At 43.0% G+C, this 20,122-nt stretch overlaps 2 protein-coding genes across 2 annotated transcripts in view; both read left to right on the top strand.

The window, feature by feature from the left end:
• The window catches only part of LOC109901994 (autophagy protein 5), a 28,859-nt gene extending 14,603 nt beyond the window's left edge, over window positions 1–14,256 (top strand). Inside the window, exons 8-9 of the mRNA XM_020498037.2 lie at window positions 3,027–3,144; window positions 8,287–14,256. Coding sequence (XP_020353626.1) covers window positions 3,027–3,144; window positions 8,287–8,423 — 255 coding nt within the window. The 3' untranslated portion in view covers window positions 8,424–14,256. The remainder of the gene's footprint in view (window positions 1–3,026; window positions 3,145–8,286) is intronic.
• Window positions 14,257–15,188: 932 nt separating this feature from the next.
• LOC116353112 (zinc finger BED domain-containing protein 4-like) lies at window positions 15,189–18,363 on the top strand. The gene is made up of 2 exons (XM_031786818.1): window positions 15,189–16,700; window positions 16,879–18,363. Exons 1-2 carry the CDS (start codon window positions 16,080–16,082, stop codon window positions 17,191–17,193), a joined length of 936 nt encoding a protein of 311 aa, XP_031642678.1. The 5' UTR covers window positions 15,189–16,079; the 3' UTR covers window positions 17,194–18,363.
• Window positions 18,364–20,122: the final 1,759 nt, after the last annotated feature.

Below are 20,122 nucleotides of genomic sequence, written 5' to 3'. Positions count from 1 at the left end.
GCCTCCTTGCAGCATGCCTAAGGCACGTTCACGCAGATGAGCAGGGACCCTGGGCCACTTTCTTTTGGTGGTTTTCAGAGTCAGTAGAAAGGCCTCTTTTAGTGTCCTAAGTTTTCATAACTGTGACCTTAATTGCCTACATGGGAAACCGTGTTTAAACCATTTACAATGAAGATCTGAAGTTATTTGGATTTTTACGAATTATCTTTGAAAGACAGGGTCCTGAAAAAGGGACGTTTCATTTTTTGCTGAGTTTATATGTTTCTAGACGATGCAAAATGCTGCCTTATTGACAATATGACCGAGCGGCGCATATTACTGTTCCATTTGAGAAGGGCACTCCTCCCTCTGCTTCTGCCCATTCATGTCACAGGCCAAAAATGATTATAATTATATTGATTTACTTTTTTGCACCTCAGCCACCAGTTTACTGTCAATTAGTCGGATTGAACCCACAACGGCAATTAGGCAATGGGTTGAGTTCCTTTGCTCGCTTCAGTCAGGGAGAGCGAGTCTCTTTTCCCCTGACCTCTCATCGTCAGAGAGTTAATGACGCATCGCTCTTGGGTGTCGCCAGGTGGTACTCTGCAAGCTCTGGTGTCACACAAACTGAAAAGAAAGTGTCTCTGTCCAAGAGTATCGCTCTTTTATCCAGGATCAATGGCCCCCTCTTTGTATGGTACCCGGGTCAATTATTCATGGCGGTTTTTAAAAATGCAACGAAGTAGCTGTCACTTATCGCACTCTCTCCACTCCAGCTCCTGGCATAATCCCACACAAACTCTACGCTTCCTGTCAATGAGTCACTCTTTCTGGGAACCCAAGAGCCAGCTTCGCGCCTTTAGAGCCACCTTCCCTACCTCACGCCCGGCGGTGTTAGTTACAGCTCCGTTACTCGCACCCTCCCGTTGCCGGTTTCCTTTTCACAGCTCCCATGATTAGTTGCTATTGTGTGTCTGACTCGCCGTTTGTCACCCTGTTTGTCACCTCAGAGGCCCCTGGATTCCCCGAACTGATAAACAAACTGGTTTCCCAGAACTGATAGCAACCCGATCGCCGGTGTCCGTGTACGAACGCCTGATCTTCTGGACCATATCCAGCGAGCGTCACCTTTCTCATGTGCCCTCAGATCAGAGACTGGGTAGCAAGCACCACTTTTAATATTTTACTAGATGTGTCTGTAGGTGGACTCTTTTCTTCAATTGGTCATTATCAATAAAACGTCTCAAAATGGTACAGAGCGTTTGATTTGGCTGCTGGGGGGCAAGGAGACCCCCTAAAACCATTGACAAACTGCATGCCATTTTCAAGGGATTGTTAAATGTTCTAACTTCTTGGTTGTAATATCATCATCTCTAGAAGAGCATAGACAGAACTAGACATTTTAGATTATTCCATGCAAAACAATTGCGCACATTTAGCTCTATCAGAGTTATACAGCAAGTAACAGCGTGCTTTTCATGATCATTAAACATCAATTGATCATGTAATTTCAGATGCGTGAGGGTAGCCTATCCATTTGAAATTTAACTAGCTAGCTAACCAAACAACGTGTCATTTAGTTTTTCCGTCATCAGAGATTAGGCTTTTGGAAAGAGCTTGTCATCGGCAAGTCCTCGTGCTGGGGAAGTTGTCAGTCAGACTACTGTCATCACTACTATAGATGGCAAGCAAATATAGCCATCTAGTTTGTCTACTGAAAGTTAGCTTGTTACCTAGCCATATTGACGTAATCTGTTATTAGCTAGCCAATTATATGTTATTACCTCGGTGCCTGTCATGTCTGTCAGCAGCAATCATAATTAAACACTTAAAAACAATGTTAAAAAGGGGATAATGTTAGCTAACTTCACTAGATAGGTCTACGCTGCAGTTGGAGAGGAAAAGTTCTACGCTTCTTTTGCAAAGTAAACATTGTCAGCTAACCGTACATCGGCAAATGCACCCTTTTGTTGATTGACAGGCAGAGCCCACAAAGGATGGGAAAATGAACCTAAACCACTTGTCAGGTATAGTTCACTTTATCACTCAAATATCCAGTTAATGGCGGCCAATATTGAGAGATATCATGAGGCTACCCTCATGTATGACATGATCAATTGCACCTAACTTTTATCACTGGAGTAGCCTGTGATTGAATCGTCAGAGACTTTGGTTTATTTAGTTGTATATTCATTTGGGGGCGCAGTTCCCGAGGGCTTGGGTCAGTGCCAGAAATAATTAAGTCATGACTTGTAGCCTAGAATAAGCACTTCATTTTATGTTCTTGCATTGGAGCTATTGTGTGGCTTTGTCAAGCTATTGCATAAAAGTACTTGAGTAATAAATTAAGTAAACAGGATGCATGTTTTGGAATATTTGTTTTCTGTACCGACTTCTTTTCACTCTTGTCATTTAGGTTAGTATTGTGGAGTAACTACAATGTTGTTAATCCATCCTCAGTTTTCTCCTGTCATGACCATTAAACTCTGTAACTGTTTTAAAATGAGTGAAATCATGGTGAAATCCCTGAGCGGTTTCCTTCCTCTCTGGCAACTGAGTTAGGTGACTGGGTGTATTGATACACCATCCAAATCCTAATTAATAACTTCATCAGGCTCAAAGGGATATGCAGTGAATCTGTGCTTGAATTCACTGCTCAACCGAGGGACCTTACATACAATTGTATGTGTGGGGTACAGAGATGGGGTAATCATTACAAAATTAATGTTAAACACTATTTTTGCACACAGAGTGAGTCCATGCAATTTATTGTGACTTTTTAAGCACATTTTTACTCCTGAATGTATTTAGGCTTGCCATAACAAAGGGAATCCTTATTGACTCAAGACATTACAGTTGTTAATCTTTTACATTGTTGGGTATTGCATGTAGATCACGGGCACACAATCTCAATTTAATCCATTTTAAATTCAGGCTATAACACAACAAAATGTGGAAAAAATCAGGGGGTGTGAATACTTCCCGAAGGCACTGTATGTAATTTATTTGTCATGCTCTGATTCCTCTCCCAACTCTCCGTGTAGACGATGAGTGACAGGCCATTCATCCAGAAGTTGTTTCGCCCCATCTCGTCCGACGGCTACACACACACGCTGGGGGATCTGCTGAAGGAGGTGTACCCCGTGGCCATATCCAGAGACGGTACTTACCTACTCATAGACATTGCACTACCCTAATTACACCTATACTACATATACCTCTCCTACACACACACACACACACAGAGTGAACATACAGTGAACACACACAGTCCCACAAGAGAAAGCAGACCTGTTTCTTCCTCACTGTGCTATCAAAGGGTGCTCTGCATCTCACAGGAAGCCAGAGGATAAAAGACATCAGCCATGTAGGTATATTTTATTTACACAGTAAAAGAGGACTTTTAGAGATAAAACACAGGAGAGGGTCGAGGAGGGAAAATAGTCGCCCTCATGTGAAAGAGTGCAAAGCAAGGGGGAGGGGAAGAAAATGCATAGTGGAATGAGGAGCGGCGCTAGATGTAGAGAAGAGGGAGCGATGGAGATGGAGAGAGAGAGGCAGCCTAAACAGGTAGTGTCTGGAGGACTGTGCAGATGAAGTAGATAAGCAGACAATGGAGCTGTGAGACAGAGGACCTGCAGGAGAATCACCTGCATGGAGCAATGCACCACTACCATTACTTCTGTTCTGTCTGCCTGACTGCCTGCATCTCTTTCTCTCTCTCTCTGTCTGCCTGCCTGCCTGCCTACCTGCCTCTCTCTTTCGCTCTCTGTCTGCCTCCCTCATGTCTTTCTCTTGCTCGCTCCTTCTCTCCCACTCTCTCTTGCTTTATCAAGAATCGCTATATTTACTTTTCATACCCTTCCTGTACTTATATAATCTCTTTTATCCATTTCCCTCTTTTCTTAATTCGTTCTCTCCTCTCCTCTGAGGGTGGTGGTGGCATCGCTTGATAAGGGTGAAAGTGCTGCTTTGTTGTGTTCCCTTTCTTCCTCACTGGGGAGATGGGTGTGCGATAGCGGGGGATTATAGCGGTGTGTTTGGATTAGAGGGACTGGGGGGGTACTCAAGCAGCCTAATGGTGGCATTGTTCACAGATGTATTCTGGGGACCCGATTCCCTGTGAGGACCTATCGGATAAGGATGTCCCAGCACTCTGTGATGTTTCAAACATCAAACCAACATTTTTTTTAAACATTCCCCTCTGTTTTGTCTGAAAGCCTTGATGGCCCTTCAAGCACTCCCGAAACCTGTCAAACTGAACTAACCCAAGGAAACATGTAACCAGGGGTTATATTAACTGGGGATTCCCAGCATATGGCAGCGTGATACTCAGATGAGTCGTACTGTTACCGGACCGGACCGATGTTCTTCCACCCACGCAGGAAAATCGGACGTCAGCATCTTATTCTGATTAGCAGTCGGTTGGTCAGCTTTGACGTCTGCGAACGCTTTGTTTTGACCAAGGTATTAGACATGGTTTAACTGGGTTAGAGGCAGGAGAGATATGTCTGAACAGTAACACGTTTCTCCCCATGTATGACGCAGGACAAGTTCAATTGCACAAGCCTCAGAAATAGTTGCCTCGGCGGGTCAAAGCCTTCCGAGAATTCCCCCGTCATGTCCTTTACAGATGTGACATGTTTCTTTTATAAAGAAAAACAGTTTTTGTGGTGATATTTCTAATAAGTGGAGAATGCAGAAATCCCCCCCGACTGACAAGCCCACGCGCCAACAGTAGTCGCCTACACACCCCTCTTATTGATTTTACTCATTCATGGTACAGCCCACAGAACAAAGGAGTGAAACTATTGGCCAATCCGCCCACACAGAACACCACAGTCAGTATCAATAGCGAATCCAGTCTCTTCTCATCAAACGGGCCGTCTCACTGTTCAGAGTGCGGGGGTGTTCTGGGTTTCAGTGGTTGGTTTGATATGAGGGACGGTGGGTGTGTGAGGTGTTGCTAGGTGTTGAGTAGGGGGAGGCAGAAATGAGACAGAGGTCTCCAAGTCAATACCGTATGGTCTGTTTATTGTATACCTGCAAACTCCATTTCCCTGTTCTTTCTTATAAATGCAGTTGAGGAGTTTATTCATGAAAGAACAAACTACTTAACTTTCTGAAGGAAATTACTCTTATGAGACATCATAAGACAAACATGTCGTTCAGGTCTAGAGAGATGTATTGATAGATTTATACCTTTCAGTTCCCCCTAACATACACACATATTTCTTATTGGCCGGTCAGTGTGTTGGTTGAGTTCTGGTGTAACTGTTTCGTCTTGGCTGGCCTCACTGCAGGGATGAATGGGCTTGCGGCCTTCTTAAATTGGACTTTGCTATACTTAAGTAACAAAACATCATGTCTTGACTGTTAGTCGCCGCAATACTCTACCGCAGTGTGTGTTCATGGGTGAGCAAATTTGTCATCTTTTATTTTTATTCAAAATATGATGGTCAATATTCCTCTTTAGAAATAAGTTGTTATGGAGTTGTACATACTATTTAGGGAATAGGGTGCCATTTGGGATGCATTTATTACTATAGTAATGCATTAACATTAATCAAACACAACTTGATTGGCCCCAATCACTATAGGAATGTATAACAACCGTGCATGCATCCCAAATGCCACCCTATTCCCTAAATAGTGCACTACTTGTGACAAGAGCCCATAGGTCTCTGGTTAGCCATGTTAATGGCTCACAGCAGCATAGTGTGATTCAGATGTGAAAACATCTCTGTCACTCTTCCTAAGAGCCCTAATATTATGTCACATTCCAGTAAAACCTAGGGGACCATGCATTCTGGCCAATTCTATCTGGAGGAATCAAAATCCTTCCACTATGACACAGTGCATTCACAACGTTTCAGAGGAGAATTACAAATGAATCACATTGGTCTCCACCCTCTGAAGAAGATATGACAACCATAAGAGGGCCTACCAGACCATACATTCTGTGTGCAGGTATTCAAGCTGTGTATATTTGGGATGTAATTTCCCTTGTCATAGTGAGAGTGTCAGGGGAGCCCCCCCCCCCCCCCCCCGCTACTGTCACCTGGGGCACAAGAGAGAGAGAGGGAAAGACAGAAAGTGAGATTGCAATATGAATGTCAGTACTTGTGAGTGTATTGATCGTATGTGTGCGATCGTATCTGTGATCATAGAATATACATATAAATTGCTATGTATGGCTGTACGTAGGGCGGCCTCTCACATCGCTGGCGAGGAATTTTGGCCCACTCTTACATGCAGAACTGCTTTAACTCAGCGAAATTTGTGGATTAGGTCAGGAATTTGACTAAGCTATTACAGAACTTAATTTGTTTGGCTTTTTAACTATTTTCATGTAGACTTGATGGTGTTTTGCATCATTGTCTTGCTGTATGAGCCAGCTGAGCTTCAGTTTCAGCTCACAGATGAATAGCCAGACATTCTCCTGTAGAATTCTCTGAGACAGAGCAGAATTCATGGTTCCTTCTATTAAGACAAGTCGTCCAGGTCCTGAGGCAGTACAGCATCCCCAAACCATCACACTACCACCACCAGGTTCTTACTGTGGAATGCAGTGTTTGATTTTCGCTAGACATAATGTCATCTCATCCAAACAGTTGACTCAAGTCTGCCAAAAAGCACCTGGATGATCATCAAGACTCTTGGAAGAAGGTTCTACAGACATATGATTCAAAGGTAAAACACTGCATTCCACAGTAAGAAACTCATACCAACGGTGGTGGTAGTGTGATGGTTTGGGGATGCGTTGCTGCCTCAGGACCTGGACGACTTGCCTTAATAGAAGGAACCATGAATTCAGCTCTGTATCAGAGAATTCTACAGGAGAACGTCAGGCCGTCCGTCTGATCTGAAACTCAACTGGGTCATACAGCAAGACAATGATCCAAACACTCGATCAAGTCGACATGAAAATAGCTAAAAAGCAACTAATTTGAAGTTCTGGACTTGCCTACCTGGTTAAATAAAGGTTCAATAAATTTTAAAAACCACATGTTGCTGAGTTAAGCAGTTCTGCATGCAAGAGTGGGCCAAAATTCCTTCACAGCGACGTGAGAGACTGATCAACAACTACAGGAAGCATTTGGTTGCAGTCATTGCAGCTAAAAGTGGCACAACCAGTTATTGTGTGAGCAATTACTTTTTCACACAGGGGTATTGGGTGTTGCATAACTTTGTTTATTAGATACATTTGTAAAAAAAAAAAAAAAAAGTGTTCTTTTGTAGACTCAGGTTCCTCTTATCTAATTAGGTTTTGGTTGAAAATCTGATAACAATCATTATCAAAAAATATGCAAAAATAGTGAAAATCAGAAAGTATTTAAATATTTTTTCATGGCACTGTATTTTCATACTATATACCAGTCTGCAGGTGGTGGGTGTGCCTAAGGAGCTTCTTACTAACCCTGGATTCTTCACTCAGACAGATATTTCTAACGATCGTAACGGTCGTTCAGATATGACGTGTACATGCAACAGTATGCATCTTTTGGTAACGTATAAGGAGAAACGGTCAGTGTATGTGTGCATGTGTGTGTAGTCATATAGACACTGAGCTCCTACATGACTTGGCTACGCCCCCTCTAGTGTTTTGACCCCGCCCTTCCCCTCAGTGCTCTGATATGAGTGGGTGAAAGGTCGTGACCTGGGGCCCAGTGTCTCTGAAGGGGTGGGGCTACTGTTGCTTTGAGTAAACTAGTAACTTACAGATATCGATGTACACACATACAACATATGCCCATTGAGACTTACTCACATGGACACCCATTCCGATGCGTCTACCTGCTGGCAATCTTTCACACATTTCATGCACGTAGCCATACATCCAAACACAGAGCGCATGCAGATTATCATACTAACTCTCTCTCACACACACACACTCTCTCTCTCTCACGGACACACAGAAACACACACGTGCACACCTCATCGGGCCATCCGAGTGAGGCTCATTTGTCTTGCTGTGTGACCCGTGGTCAGTCCCTGGGTCAGGCCTGGTCACTGTGATTGATTAATCTGTCTGTCGCTAGCCGAGAGCCTTCGGTCATTCTGAGGTGAGAGGGACAACTTAAACACACGCTCACTTAACTATCGCTTGCACACACACACAAACTCCCACACTGTAATCGATGAGTGGTGATGTTTTTAAGAAAATTCTAGCATTTCTGTTTATAGAAATAGAAATATATGAAGTCCGACACAAAGTCAAAAGGGTTTTTAAGTTGGAGCTCCCTCTCATCCTCCATCTCCCCTCCCTCCCTCCATGTCTCCCTTTTCTCTCTCCTTATACAGACGAGTCCAAGCGCTACCAGGTGGTGATCCATGGGATTGAGCCGCTGCTGGAGACCCCGTTGCAGTGGCTGAGCGAGCACCTCAGTCACCCTGATAACTTCCTCCACATCAGCGTCATACCCGTGCCTAGCGACTGACACCCCTGGCAAAGTTAGGTAACGCCCGGCAACTAGGAACGTTGCAAAGGACTCTTTAGAGAGCAGGAAAACCCACGTGACTGGGGGGGGGGACGAAGAGTGACGCAATCGCAGTGTGACGTCATCTCATTCAACTTGTCTCAAAAAGGAGCCCACCAGGAGAAAATGTACCCTTCTGTTCTCCATCTCTTTTCCTCTCCTCCTTCGCCCTCTGTCTCTTTTGGACCATTATGTGTTTGGGGAAAGTTGTTCCGCCCAAAATGTGGAAGGTCAAGCTGAAAGAGGGCTGATCCGTTTAAAAAGAGAGGCAGCAAGATGCCGCTTACCACCTCCTCTCTCCTCTTCCTCCTCCTAGAGAAAGAGACAGAGCCCCGACATGCCTAGTGGGACCCTCTACAAACAGAAGTTGCCTTAGTTTTCCCGAGTCACATCATATTCTACACGGCTGGACGTTCATAAAGTCACACTGAGTTTACATGGTTGTACTGTATGCCACTGAGGAGTGAAAGGGGATTTTTAAAGACACTTCTTCATTCTTTCTCTCACTGTATTTTTATATTCTCCATCTTTCTCACTGTATTTCCTGTCTCTTTCTTCTCTCTCTTCCTCCCTCCCCCTCTTTCTTCTCTCTCTTTCTCCCTCCCCCTCTTTCTTCTCTCTCTTTCTCCCTCCCCCTCTTTCTTCTCTCTCTTTCTCCCTCCCCCTCTTTCTTCTCTCTCTTTCTCCCTCCCCCTCTTTCTTCTCTCTCTTTCTCCCTCCCCCTCTTTCTTCTCTCTCTTTCTCCCTCCCCCTCTTTCTTCTCTCTCTTTCTCCCTCCCCCTCTTTCTTCTCTCTCTTTCTCCCTCCCCCTCTTTCTTCTCTCTCTTTCTCCCTCCCCCTCTTTCTTCTCTCTCTTTCTCCCTCCCCCTCTTTCTTCTCTCTCTTTCTCCCTCCCCCTCTTTCTTCTCTCTCTTTCTCCCTCCCCCTCTTTCTTCTCTCTCTTCTCCCTCCCCTCTTTCTTCTCTCTCTTTCTCCCTCCCCCTCTTTCTTCTCTCTCTTTCTCCCTCCCCCTCTTTCTTCTCTCTCTTTCTCCCTCACCCTCTTTCTTCTCTCTCTTTCTCCCTCCCCCCCTCTTTCTTCTCTCTCTTTCTCCCTCCCCCTCTTTCTTCTCTCTCTTTCTCCCTCCCCCCTCTTTCTTCTCTCTCTTTCTCCCTCCCCCCTCTTTCTTCTCTCTCTTCTCCCTCCCCCCTCCTTCTTCTCTCTCTTTCTCCCTCCCCCCTCTTTCTTCTCTCATGTCATTTACTGCCGATGCTCTCTCATCTCCATAGCTAATTTATCTATGGAATTCCTTCTGCTACTAATGAGACCACTAAACTTCTCTCCATGCCAAGCCTTGGGGTTGTGTGTGTTGTAATTAGAGACATAATTTAAAGTCTCCTAGAGGGCGTGAGGAAGGTGTGAAGAGTACGAATGGAATCATGTCTGTCTTCTCTCTTCTGTGTCAAAGGGAAACGGAGCCAGACATGTAATTTGGAGTGTGTTGCAGTCGAAGGGGAGGGAAACTTGTGATGTCACACCTGTCTTAGCACGTCGGGCTTCCTCATTCGCTACCTAGGATGATGGGAGAGGGGAGTTTACAGCTCTGAGTCAGGGCTGGGCTCGACGTGGGGTACTGTCTGAGGGGTAGGCATGTGCATACGTGTGTGTATGTACATGTCTGTATGGGTACTTTTTACACATTTTGTTGTTACAAAGTGGGATTAAAATGCATTTCATTGTCATTTTTGGTCAATGATCGACACAAAACACTCTGTAATGTCAAAGTGGAAGACAAATTGTAACATTTATTAACAAAATACAAAAAATGTAACTACTATATCTTGATAAGTATTCTCCCCTCTGAGACTACATGTTAGAAATGCCTTTGGCAGTGATTACAGCTGTGAGTCTTTTTTGGCTAAGTATATAAGAGCTTTACACACCTGAATTGTACACTATTTGCCCATTATTCTTTAAAAAATTATTCAAGCTCTGTCAAGTTGGTTGTTGATCATTGCTAGAAAGCCATTTTTATGCCTTGCCATACATTTTCAAGCAGATTTAAGTCAAAACTGTAACTAGGCCACTCAAGAACATTCACTGTGTTCTTGGTAAACAACTCCAGTGTAGATTTGTCTTTGTGTTTTAGGTTCTTGTTCTGCTGAAAGGTGAGTTTGTCTCCCAGTGTCTGTTGGAAAGAACATTGAATCAGATTTAGCCTGTGCTTAGCTGTATTCTGTTTCTTTTATCCTAAAAAACTCCCTAGTCCTTGCTGATGACAAGCAAACCCATAACATGATACAGCCACCACAATGCTTGAAAATATGGTGATTGGTACTCAGTACTGTGTTGTATTGGATTTGCCCCAAACATAACGCTTTGTATTCAGGACAAAAAGTACATTTCTTTGCCACATTTTTTGCAGTATTATTTAAGTGCCTTGTTGCAAACAGGATGCGTGTTTTAGAATATTTTTTATTCTGTACATGCTTCTTTGCACTCTGTCATTTAGGTTAGTATTGTAGGAGTAATTACAATGTTGTTGATCCATCCTCATTTTTCTCATATCACAACCATTAAACTCTGTAACTGTTTTTAAATCACCATTGGCCTCATGGTGAAATCCCTGAACAGCTTCCTTCCTCTCCGGCAATTGAGTTAGGAAGGACACCTGTATCTTTGTAGTGATTGGGTGTATTGATACACCCTCCAAAGCCTAATTAATAACTTCACCATTCTCAAAGGGATATTCAGCGTCTACTGTACCAATCAGTGCCCTTCTTTGCGCGGCATTGAAAAACCTCCCTGTCTTTGTGGTTGAATTTCTGCTTAAAATGTCCTACTCGATTGAGGGACATTAGCTAAATGTATGTGGGGTACAGAGATGGGGGTAGTCATTCAAAAATCATGTTAACCATTATTACTGAACACAGAATAAGTCCAACTTATGTGACTTGTTAGGCTAATTTTTAACTCCTGAACTTATTTAGGCTTGTCATAACAAAGGGGTTGAATACTTATTGACTCAAAACATTTGATATTTAAAAAAAAAATATATATATATATATATATATATATATAATTCCACTTTAACATTATGGGTTATTGTGTGTGACACAATCTCAATTTAATAGTTAAATGTGGAAAAAGTAAAGGGATGTGAATACTTTCTGAAGGCACTGTGTGTGTGTGTGTGTGTGTGTGTGTGTGTGTGTGTGTGTGTGTGTGTGACTGCACACAGCGGACACAGACTTTTGACTCAGTCACAAAGACACACGCCGATGATAAAAAGCAGAGCTAGACTCTCATCTTGCTGACATATTTGTCTTGTTGGGATTTCCCAGTCAACCTATTGGATTGAGTTGCTCAATACTGACAGCTCTGTCTGTATCTCTATTGCAGAGCTTTTAAATATCTCTATTGCATGTGTATACTGCCATTCCTCCTCCAAGCCCTTGGCAGCATGTCTCGCAACTCACCCAAAGGGATCCTCGGCAATCATTTATTTTTCATTACGAGGAAGTACAGGTAACTGCCACAATAAAGGAAACACCAACATAAAGTGTCTTAATAGGGTGTTGGGCCACCAGAACAGCTTCAGTGCACTTTGGCATAGATTCTACAAGTGTCTGGAACTTTATTGGAGGGATGCGACACTATTCTACCATGTGAAATTCCATCATTTGGTGTTTTGTTGGTGGTGGTGAACGCTGTCTCAGGCGCCACTACAGAATCTCCCATATGTGTTCTTTAAACCCCCTATGCTTTTTTCAGACCCTCTTTCAGTCTCTGAGATTTGATTAATTTAGCAGATGCTCCTTTTCAGATCTCTTCTAGCCTTGGTAACCAAAATAATGGGTAACTGGGCATTTTTATACATGACCCTGAGAATGATGTGATGTTAATTGCTTAATTAACTCAGGAACCACACCTGTGTGGAAGCACCTGCTTTCAATAGACTTTATCCCTCATTTACTCAAGTGTTTCCTTTTATTTTGGGAGTTACCTGTATATGGAACACAATGTCTGACCCCAGTTCTCCAATTGTCCCTCTGTTCCCCAGGTCATCACTGTTGTGGTTGTTGTCGTGTTTTAATTCATGGCCATATCCCCCCCCCCCGCCCCTTAGAAATCAGACCGTGATGCGTCATTAAGGCTGAGGTCACTAAGCAGGTTACTGGGCATGCTCTGTACTTAGGCAGTTTGATGTTTGTGTGTTTTGTTTTGCTTTCACCATCAACAACAACCCTAAATGCTCCCCCAATGTGTTCCAACAATAGCCAAACCCATACTGTCCTAGTCATTGGCACTAGATTCCGCGAAACCGAGCTCTCACACACACACACACACACACACACATTTGTTTGTGTTTAACATGTTACCCTCTGACTGCTCTCAGCCCCTTGTATCAGACACATGAGAGTGATTAGTAATTTAGAGGAATCCATGACTGTATTCCCTCCATGCTGCATCCCCGTGGGATAGAGAGCAAGATTAGGGAGAGAGGATGAGTGCATGGCTGAGGTGGCCAACGGGCCTTTTCTCGGCACAAGCTCACTAAGGGGGATTTTTCTGCTCTATATTTCTACATTTGGACTCTGAGCTTATTTACAAATACTGTAGTTTTCCTTACACCACACACACACACACTAGTCAATATGCAAACAAGGGTTCTGAGGTACTTTTCTGTCCCTCTGCTGTTTGTCTTTTCTCCCTTCCTCTACTTTCTCTTGGTGACAGCAATCATACTTGCAGCACAGGTACAAACAGAACCATCCAGTCAGTGGAAGCGTTACTAATGAAATATTTATTGATTAACGAAGGCGATCTTCAACGATCAGATCTTACCTGGATTCAGCGGTTTTCTCACTTTTAACTCTGCAACAAACAACAATCTGCATTCTTTTTCTGTTTTTAAATTTTCTTTCTCTCCAAATAGACTATTTTGCAGTGGCTTTTCTTTCATTTGCTACTTACTGCAATGATTACAATACAATGCTGTAAAAATGTTTTTGTGTAGAATTAAAAATGAAATTGTTTTATACTGTAGTTCTGGGCTATGCCTGTCTTTTTGTTCCTGTTCTGGTTTGAGTTATCATGATTGGGGTTGTTATGAGTCTTATTTCTGCATCAAATGTTTTTACTTCTATATGAAAACCTAATCTCCCAGAGTTTGTCTTTGTCATTTATTGGTGTTTATTTGAGGTTCAGGGTGTGGTAAAGGGTGTACAAAATGTATCTGAGAATCATAGACTATTCGTTTTATTTTCAATCCTTTAAAAAAATTGCTTCAGCCCGTTTCTGAATCACTATTGTCCATGTTTATCTCCCGATCTAATCTCTTTTCAAGAGGGATGTGGTCTCTCTCTCTGGAATAAGGAAATAGCCATCCCGTCCCAGTCTCCACTTGTTGTAAACTAGTCACCAAACACATCTAAGAGATTACTCTCGTCATTGTTTCTTTCTCTTTCAATTCTTGGCACTACAAACACAGAGCGCCTTCCCTCTCTGTCCATCTCTCTCTTTTCCTCCTGCTTCAAAGGATGGAGAGAATTATGTCTGTTTTAACGAGGAAACAGCCTTTGAAGATTGTAATTATTAAAAGGACAGAGTTCAGCTCTCTGAATGTTAGCAACCCTGGCTCTTTCATTTGCTTTTAGTCACTCCCTCTCTCATTCCCTTTGTCTTTTCTCTCTGTCACACACTTTTCTGCTTTTGTATACCTTTTAATGACAAGTATTGAGTTGATGAAAGTCCATCTGAAATTGTATTGTTAGTTCAAAAGGAAAAAAATAAACTACTGTCTAGCCAAAGAGTCCCCCCTCCTCTCTCTCTCGCTCTCTGTTGATGAGGATGTTGAGGTAAACCAGAGATGCTAGAGACCATAAGTCTCATGTGAAGTTATGAGGTGACTGGAGACAACTTTCCCCTCTGCCACCCTCACCCCGCCCCCCTCCACACTGTGACTACACAAACACACGAATACAAACCTTATCTTTCTTACACATATTCTCTCTCACACACACACACAGGTTCCCTTCCTACCTCAAGCATACCTGTAGCCAGGGGTAAGAATGGCTGTCAGAGGAGCAAATAACTCTCTCTCCTCTCTCTCATTCCCAGGGGTGCCCTCTCATTTTGAGTGCGTCCCCCTCCCCTCATCCCACATAGGGGCCAACCTGTCATTAACCTAGGCCCCTAATGGGCAGGTGCTGAAGGCAGAGAAAGAGAGCCACTTCAAGGCCTTTACGGTCACTCGCCTTCATCTACATCCTCCCATCATTGTCTCAGTCGCAGTGGCTGAGTTTACTGTATCCTTTCTCTGTCTCTCTCTCTCTCTAATAACTGCTGTACCCACTTCCCAGCTGTAGCCTCTGGCTCAGGGTGAGTAAGTAAAGAGGAAGACTGTAATTTGTCTTTAATAGACTAGAGTATTTGACCCTCAGCCCGTGTGTGTGTGTGACAAAAATGTAGAATGTTCATTCACTGCTTACTAGGGGTGAAACGGTATGTGTATTCGTATTGAACCGTCGTTCAGGGTCCACATTGCACGGTTCGGGCCGCACTGCGAACCGAACAATACATGAATAATATATTATTGCTAGAAAAATATAGATATTTAATTGTAAAAAAAAATGTTTTGCATAAACCAGTGGCGTATAAATTAACGTGGGAAAAATGTCCACATAGTAATAAAGTTGTTTATAGTTGTCTGCAGCTCCGCTCATTAGTTTTTTCACTCCAACGAGAACAGAGCTGAGACCGTTGTAGCAGCAATTACCTTATGAAGGAATTAGCAGTTAGCTAAATGCAAAGGAGCAACATGGCGAGCCAGAACTAGAAGACGGCCCAGTATCATTCAGGTCTGCCGCATGGGAACATTTCGGTTTCCCTGTAAACTATAACGGGGATTACCAACGAGTGGGGGATAAAACATCTACAACATGTAGGCTCAGTTCATTTTGCAGATAGCCTATTAGAGTGGTAATACAAGTAACATGACTCCTCATTTGCGCCGACACCTCAAAGTGCCAATCCGTGGGACTAGGCGAAACAATGAAACGGCAAACACTTCTCCCCACAGCCTTCAGACAGCAATATGCGTCTGACTCCTGTAGGGCTAAAGAAATCAACGCAGCGATAGCAAAATTCATAGCAGCTTGTATGCGACCCATATCCGTGGTAGATAATGCGGGGTTCACAAACATGTTTAAAGTGCGCGCTTCACTATTCCTTCCCGTACACATTTTGCCCAGACATTAAAGCCTGCGTTATACAAACAAACAAAAACTTGAGAGCGAGTTGTCAGAAACGCGGTCTGTTGCTCTAACAACAGACAGTTGGACGTCTAGAGCTACAGAGAGCTGCCTTACTGTAACGGTTCATTTCATTACGGTAGAATGGGGATTACAAAGCCATGTCTTTCAAACACGTCCCATTGAGAGTAGTCACACCAGTGTAAACTTTTGGGGAAGAGCTAAGGGCAGTAGTTGCAGTGTGGAAGTTGGAGAGGGATAATGTAACGATTCCTGTGACCACTGACAACGCAAAAAATGTTGTAAATGCAGTTGCACTAGCTGGATTGGGGCAACATATAGGATGCTTTGCTCACATTATTAATCTAGCATCTAAAAAAAAATGTCAGTGGATCCAATCTATCGTCTCCTAGCAAAGATCAGGAAGGTGGTATCCTTCTGTCATAAAAGCACAACTGCTGCACATGTTTTCAAGACAAAACAGGAGATGCTGGAGCTGCCAAACTACAAACTAGTCCAAGATGTCCCTACTAGATGGAATTCAAGCCATGACATGGTTGAGAGGTACCTTGAGCAGAAAGTTGCGGTGTATTCTACACTGACTGATCAAGCCGCGAGGAAGAATGTCAAAGATATTGTGACCTTGTCTGAAAATGACAGAAGACTAGCAGAGGAAGTTATCAAAGTGTGCAAACCTCCCAAAACAGTCACAACACTGAGATGCACTGAGAGCATCCCATCAGTTTCCATGGTCCTGCCTGTGAAAACAATGATCCTGAAATCAATGGTGGCATCTGATGAAGATGACCCCGCAGTAAGGGATGTCAAGACTGCTATCAGAGTTAACCTGGAGCCTAGATATGCTGACCCTGGTGTCCAAGACTTCTTACACAAGAGCACCACTTTGGACCCCCGGTTCAAGTCCCTGCAGCACCTGGATGCTGCTGCTCGTCTGAGAGTCTACAATGAACTCACAGCAGAGATTGTGACCAATACACAACAGGTGTTGTATTTATTTTGTTAATGTGACATTCATTATTCTATTAATTAGGAATTGAACAATTCATTATAAGGTAATAATTGTAATTGTCATAATAGTGTCTGATATATATTTCTAACAACAAATCATATTTTTAAAGCCACTTCAGAGAGAGTAATTTTCATCTAATTTAATTCTCCAGGGTCAAGCCACAGGAGCCAACCCCTCTCCAGAGATGGCAGACTACAGGGGTTCTACTCCAGAAAAGGAGGTGACCTCATACAGGGAAGTGGACTGTATTCCCCTGGATGCTGATCCACTTACATGGTGGAAGACCAAAGAGTTAATATACCTTCATGTTGCCATGTTAGCAAGGTGCTACCTGGCTGAGCCTGGGACCTCTGTCCCTAGCGAGATGGTATTCTCCATAGCTACCTGGCTGTGCCTGGGACCTCTGTCCCTAGCGAGAGGGTATTCTCCACAGCTACCTGGCTGTGTCTGGGACCTCTGTCCCTAGCGAGAGGGTATTCTCCACAGCTACCTGGCTGAGCCTGGGACCTCTGTCCCTAGCGAGATGGTATTCTCCACAGCTACCTGGCTGAGCCTGGGACCTCTGTCCCTAGCGAGAGGGTATTCTCCACAGCTACCTGGCTGAGCCTGGGACCTCTGTCCCTAGCGAGATGGTATTCTCCACAGCGGCTGACATTGTCACAGCTACCTGGCTGAGCCTGGGACCTCTGTCCCTAGCGAGATGGTATTCTCCACAGCGGCTGACATTTATACAGCTACCTGGCTGAGCCTGGGACCTCTGTCCCTAGCGAGAGGGTATTCTCCACAGCTACCTGGCTGAGCCTGGGACCTCTGTCCCTAGCGAGAGGGTATTCTCCACAGCTACCTGGCTGAGCCTGGGACCTCTGTCCCTAGCGAGAGGGTATTCTCCACAGCTACCTGGCTGAGCCTGGGACCTCTGTCCCTAGAGAGAGGGTATTCTCCACAGCGGCTGACATTGTCACAGTAAGCCGATCTGTGCTCACTGCAGATCATGTGGAAAGACTAATCTTCTTAAAGAAAAACTTGAAAATCTGATTACATTTCATTTTTTTTCAAGTAATCAGTCTCAAGTGGTCCTATTTTGTTTAAGGCACTGCTATGTAACTTAATATTGATATATGCTGCTGGACTATGCACTGTTGTTGAAGTTCTGTTTTAAATGACTATTTTTTTTCCTGTTATAAGACAGGCACTGTTGTTTTTTGTTGTCCCTTTGTTTCCATATGCTCCTGAGAATTCAAGCTACCCTGTTTACTATTATAATACATGGAAAATCTAAATACAAATTACATATTTCTCAGGCATTTATTTTGTCGATGTATCGAAACCGTACCGAACTGTGAGTTTTGTGAACCATTTCACCCCTACTGTTTACAGTATTTTTGAAATACTTCCTGAAATAAACAAAATGCAATGATGTAAATATTTATATTTAGTCCATTGGGACTTTTTCTCCGGCCCATCTGAGTACATGAAAAGTTTTGTAAAATGCACTCAAACAGGGCCTAAAATTCACTTTTTGGTCCACCAGCCACTGTGTTAGGTAGATTTTAAAAATCTACCAGCCACTCAGATTTTTTACCAGCCAAAATAAAAATGTTTTCAACAATAATTGCACCAATAAAACAAGAACACGGATGAGCATGCTTTGTAATGTTTCTAAAACAATAAATGTATTACTAATGAAAATTAATGTGGTATATTGTTTAATTTCATATCATTTTTTGTGACCTGAGCCTATAAATATCACAGATGAGACAAAAATGTTCACCTACCCCTTAAACAAATGTAAATGACCTAATTCAAAACCTAACTTTGTTCACTTTATAAATACATTTAAACAGTATTGCACTACTTGAACTAAAATGAAAAACAAAAAGGCAATTAAAACGTGTCGATATTTGTTTGTTAATAAAACATAAAATACATCACTTCCGTTGTTTGGCTGTGCCTATTGCACCTTTCGAAAATGAGGTGGATAATTAAGCCTTGGGGAACAAGAGGTGGTTCTGTATCATAAATACAGTCGCAGGTAGATGGGTTGACTGGCTCTTGTCTATCGCGTCGGGCCGAACAGCTTCATCTGCATGTGACTATATTCATGATAGAGCACTGCCTCGCTTGCCTAATTGCTTTTACAAAACTATTACCAACATATTAAAATAACAATGAATTACATATTTTCATTAACGTTATTTTGAACAAGAAAAAAAATCGAACAGAAAAGGTGGGAGATTAACGTGGTAACGTGATTTGAGATTCATGTACCTGTGAGATTGAGAATCTGACTAATAGTTGCGTTGTCTTCTCTTTAGCAGTTGAAACGCAAACATTTAAAAACAACGTGGCTTGTGAACAAAACAATGTAAATAGCCAAGAAACACAAGAACAAAGTATTCTTTCAGTTGACGTGCGTTCCAAGTAAATTAGACCAATTTTTATGCCCCAGCCAGGCAGTGTTGCAGCGCGAGGTGGGATAAGCAAAAGCAGAGTTTCCCACAGTCGGTCCAGCTCGGACCCCCCCCCCTTTTCGTTTTTGCTCTACACAGCTGATTCAAATAACCAACTAGTCATCATGCTTTGATTATTTGAATCAGCTGGATCGTAGTTCTTTGACTTTGTGCAATTAATTTACCAGCTATGAAATTTAACAAAACAGAATAAATACTTTTAAAACAACTACTGCAACATTTATTTAGCTATAAATGTGATCATCATTTACTATTTATATTCACAAATGCGATTGAAATGCTCACACTGGAGCCCTGACCACCACCCTCCAACTTGGCTGGTGAAATAGACATTTTTACCCACCAATGCCAAAATCTACCTGCATTTGGCAGGTGGCGTGTGTTAATTTTAGGCCCTGCTCACAGAACCAACACATGCTCACAGTACATTCACCCACATTGATATATAGCACCAGCTATAAGCCCCCTTCACACACAGTTACAGTCACACATAATACATAACCTCTCTCATTGAAGTAGCAAGGATATTGTTTGCATATGTGCATATGATGTGGTATGGAGAGAGAAAGAGAGAGAGTGTGTGTGTGTGTCACATACAGGTTCTGAGCCAGGATCGAGGGAGGGAGACAAAAGGAGCGGTGTGTGGTGGCAGGAAGCGAGGGAAGGTAATCATAATTCTTAATCGGAGGGCTTCACACGTGGCTCGTAAATTCACACAGCAGAACACTAATTGCTATAATGCCCGAACAACTCACTCCCCTTCCCATCCTTACTCCATCTGTGTCATCTGGATAGGGCCGATGACAACACTGTGGAAATCTGTGGGCCACTAGTCCCATAAGGGACTAGAAGATTCCTTTCTCATGATTATGTAAAGATGTTAATTCATATAAATTCAGTTTTTTGGGTGTCTCAGCAAGAGAA

Source organism: Oncorhynchus kisutch, linkage group LG13 (assembly GCF_002021735.2).
Source record: "Oncorhynchus kisutch isolate 150728-3 linkage group LG13, Okis_V2, whole genome shotgun sequence".
NCBI classification, from domain to species: domain Eukaryota; kingdom Metazoa; phylum Chordata; class Actinopteri; order Salmoniformes; family Salmonidae; genus Oncorhynchus; species Oncorhynchus kisutch.
This window is presented reverse-complemented; position numbering and strand designations above follow the sequence as displayed.

Coding starts and splice junctions, on each gene's coding strand:
- LOC116353112 (XM_031786818.1), top strand. CDS start 16,080: ATGTCAGTGGATCCAATCTATCGTCTCCTAGCAAAGATCAGGAAGGTG. Junction 16,701..16,878: donor TTGTGACCAATACACAACAG/GTGTTGTATTTA, acceptor TTAATTCTCCAG/GGTCAAGCCACAGGAGCCAA.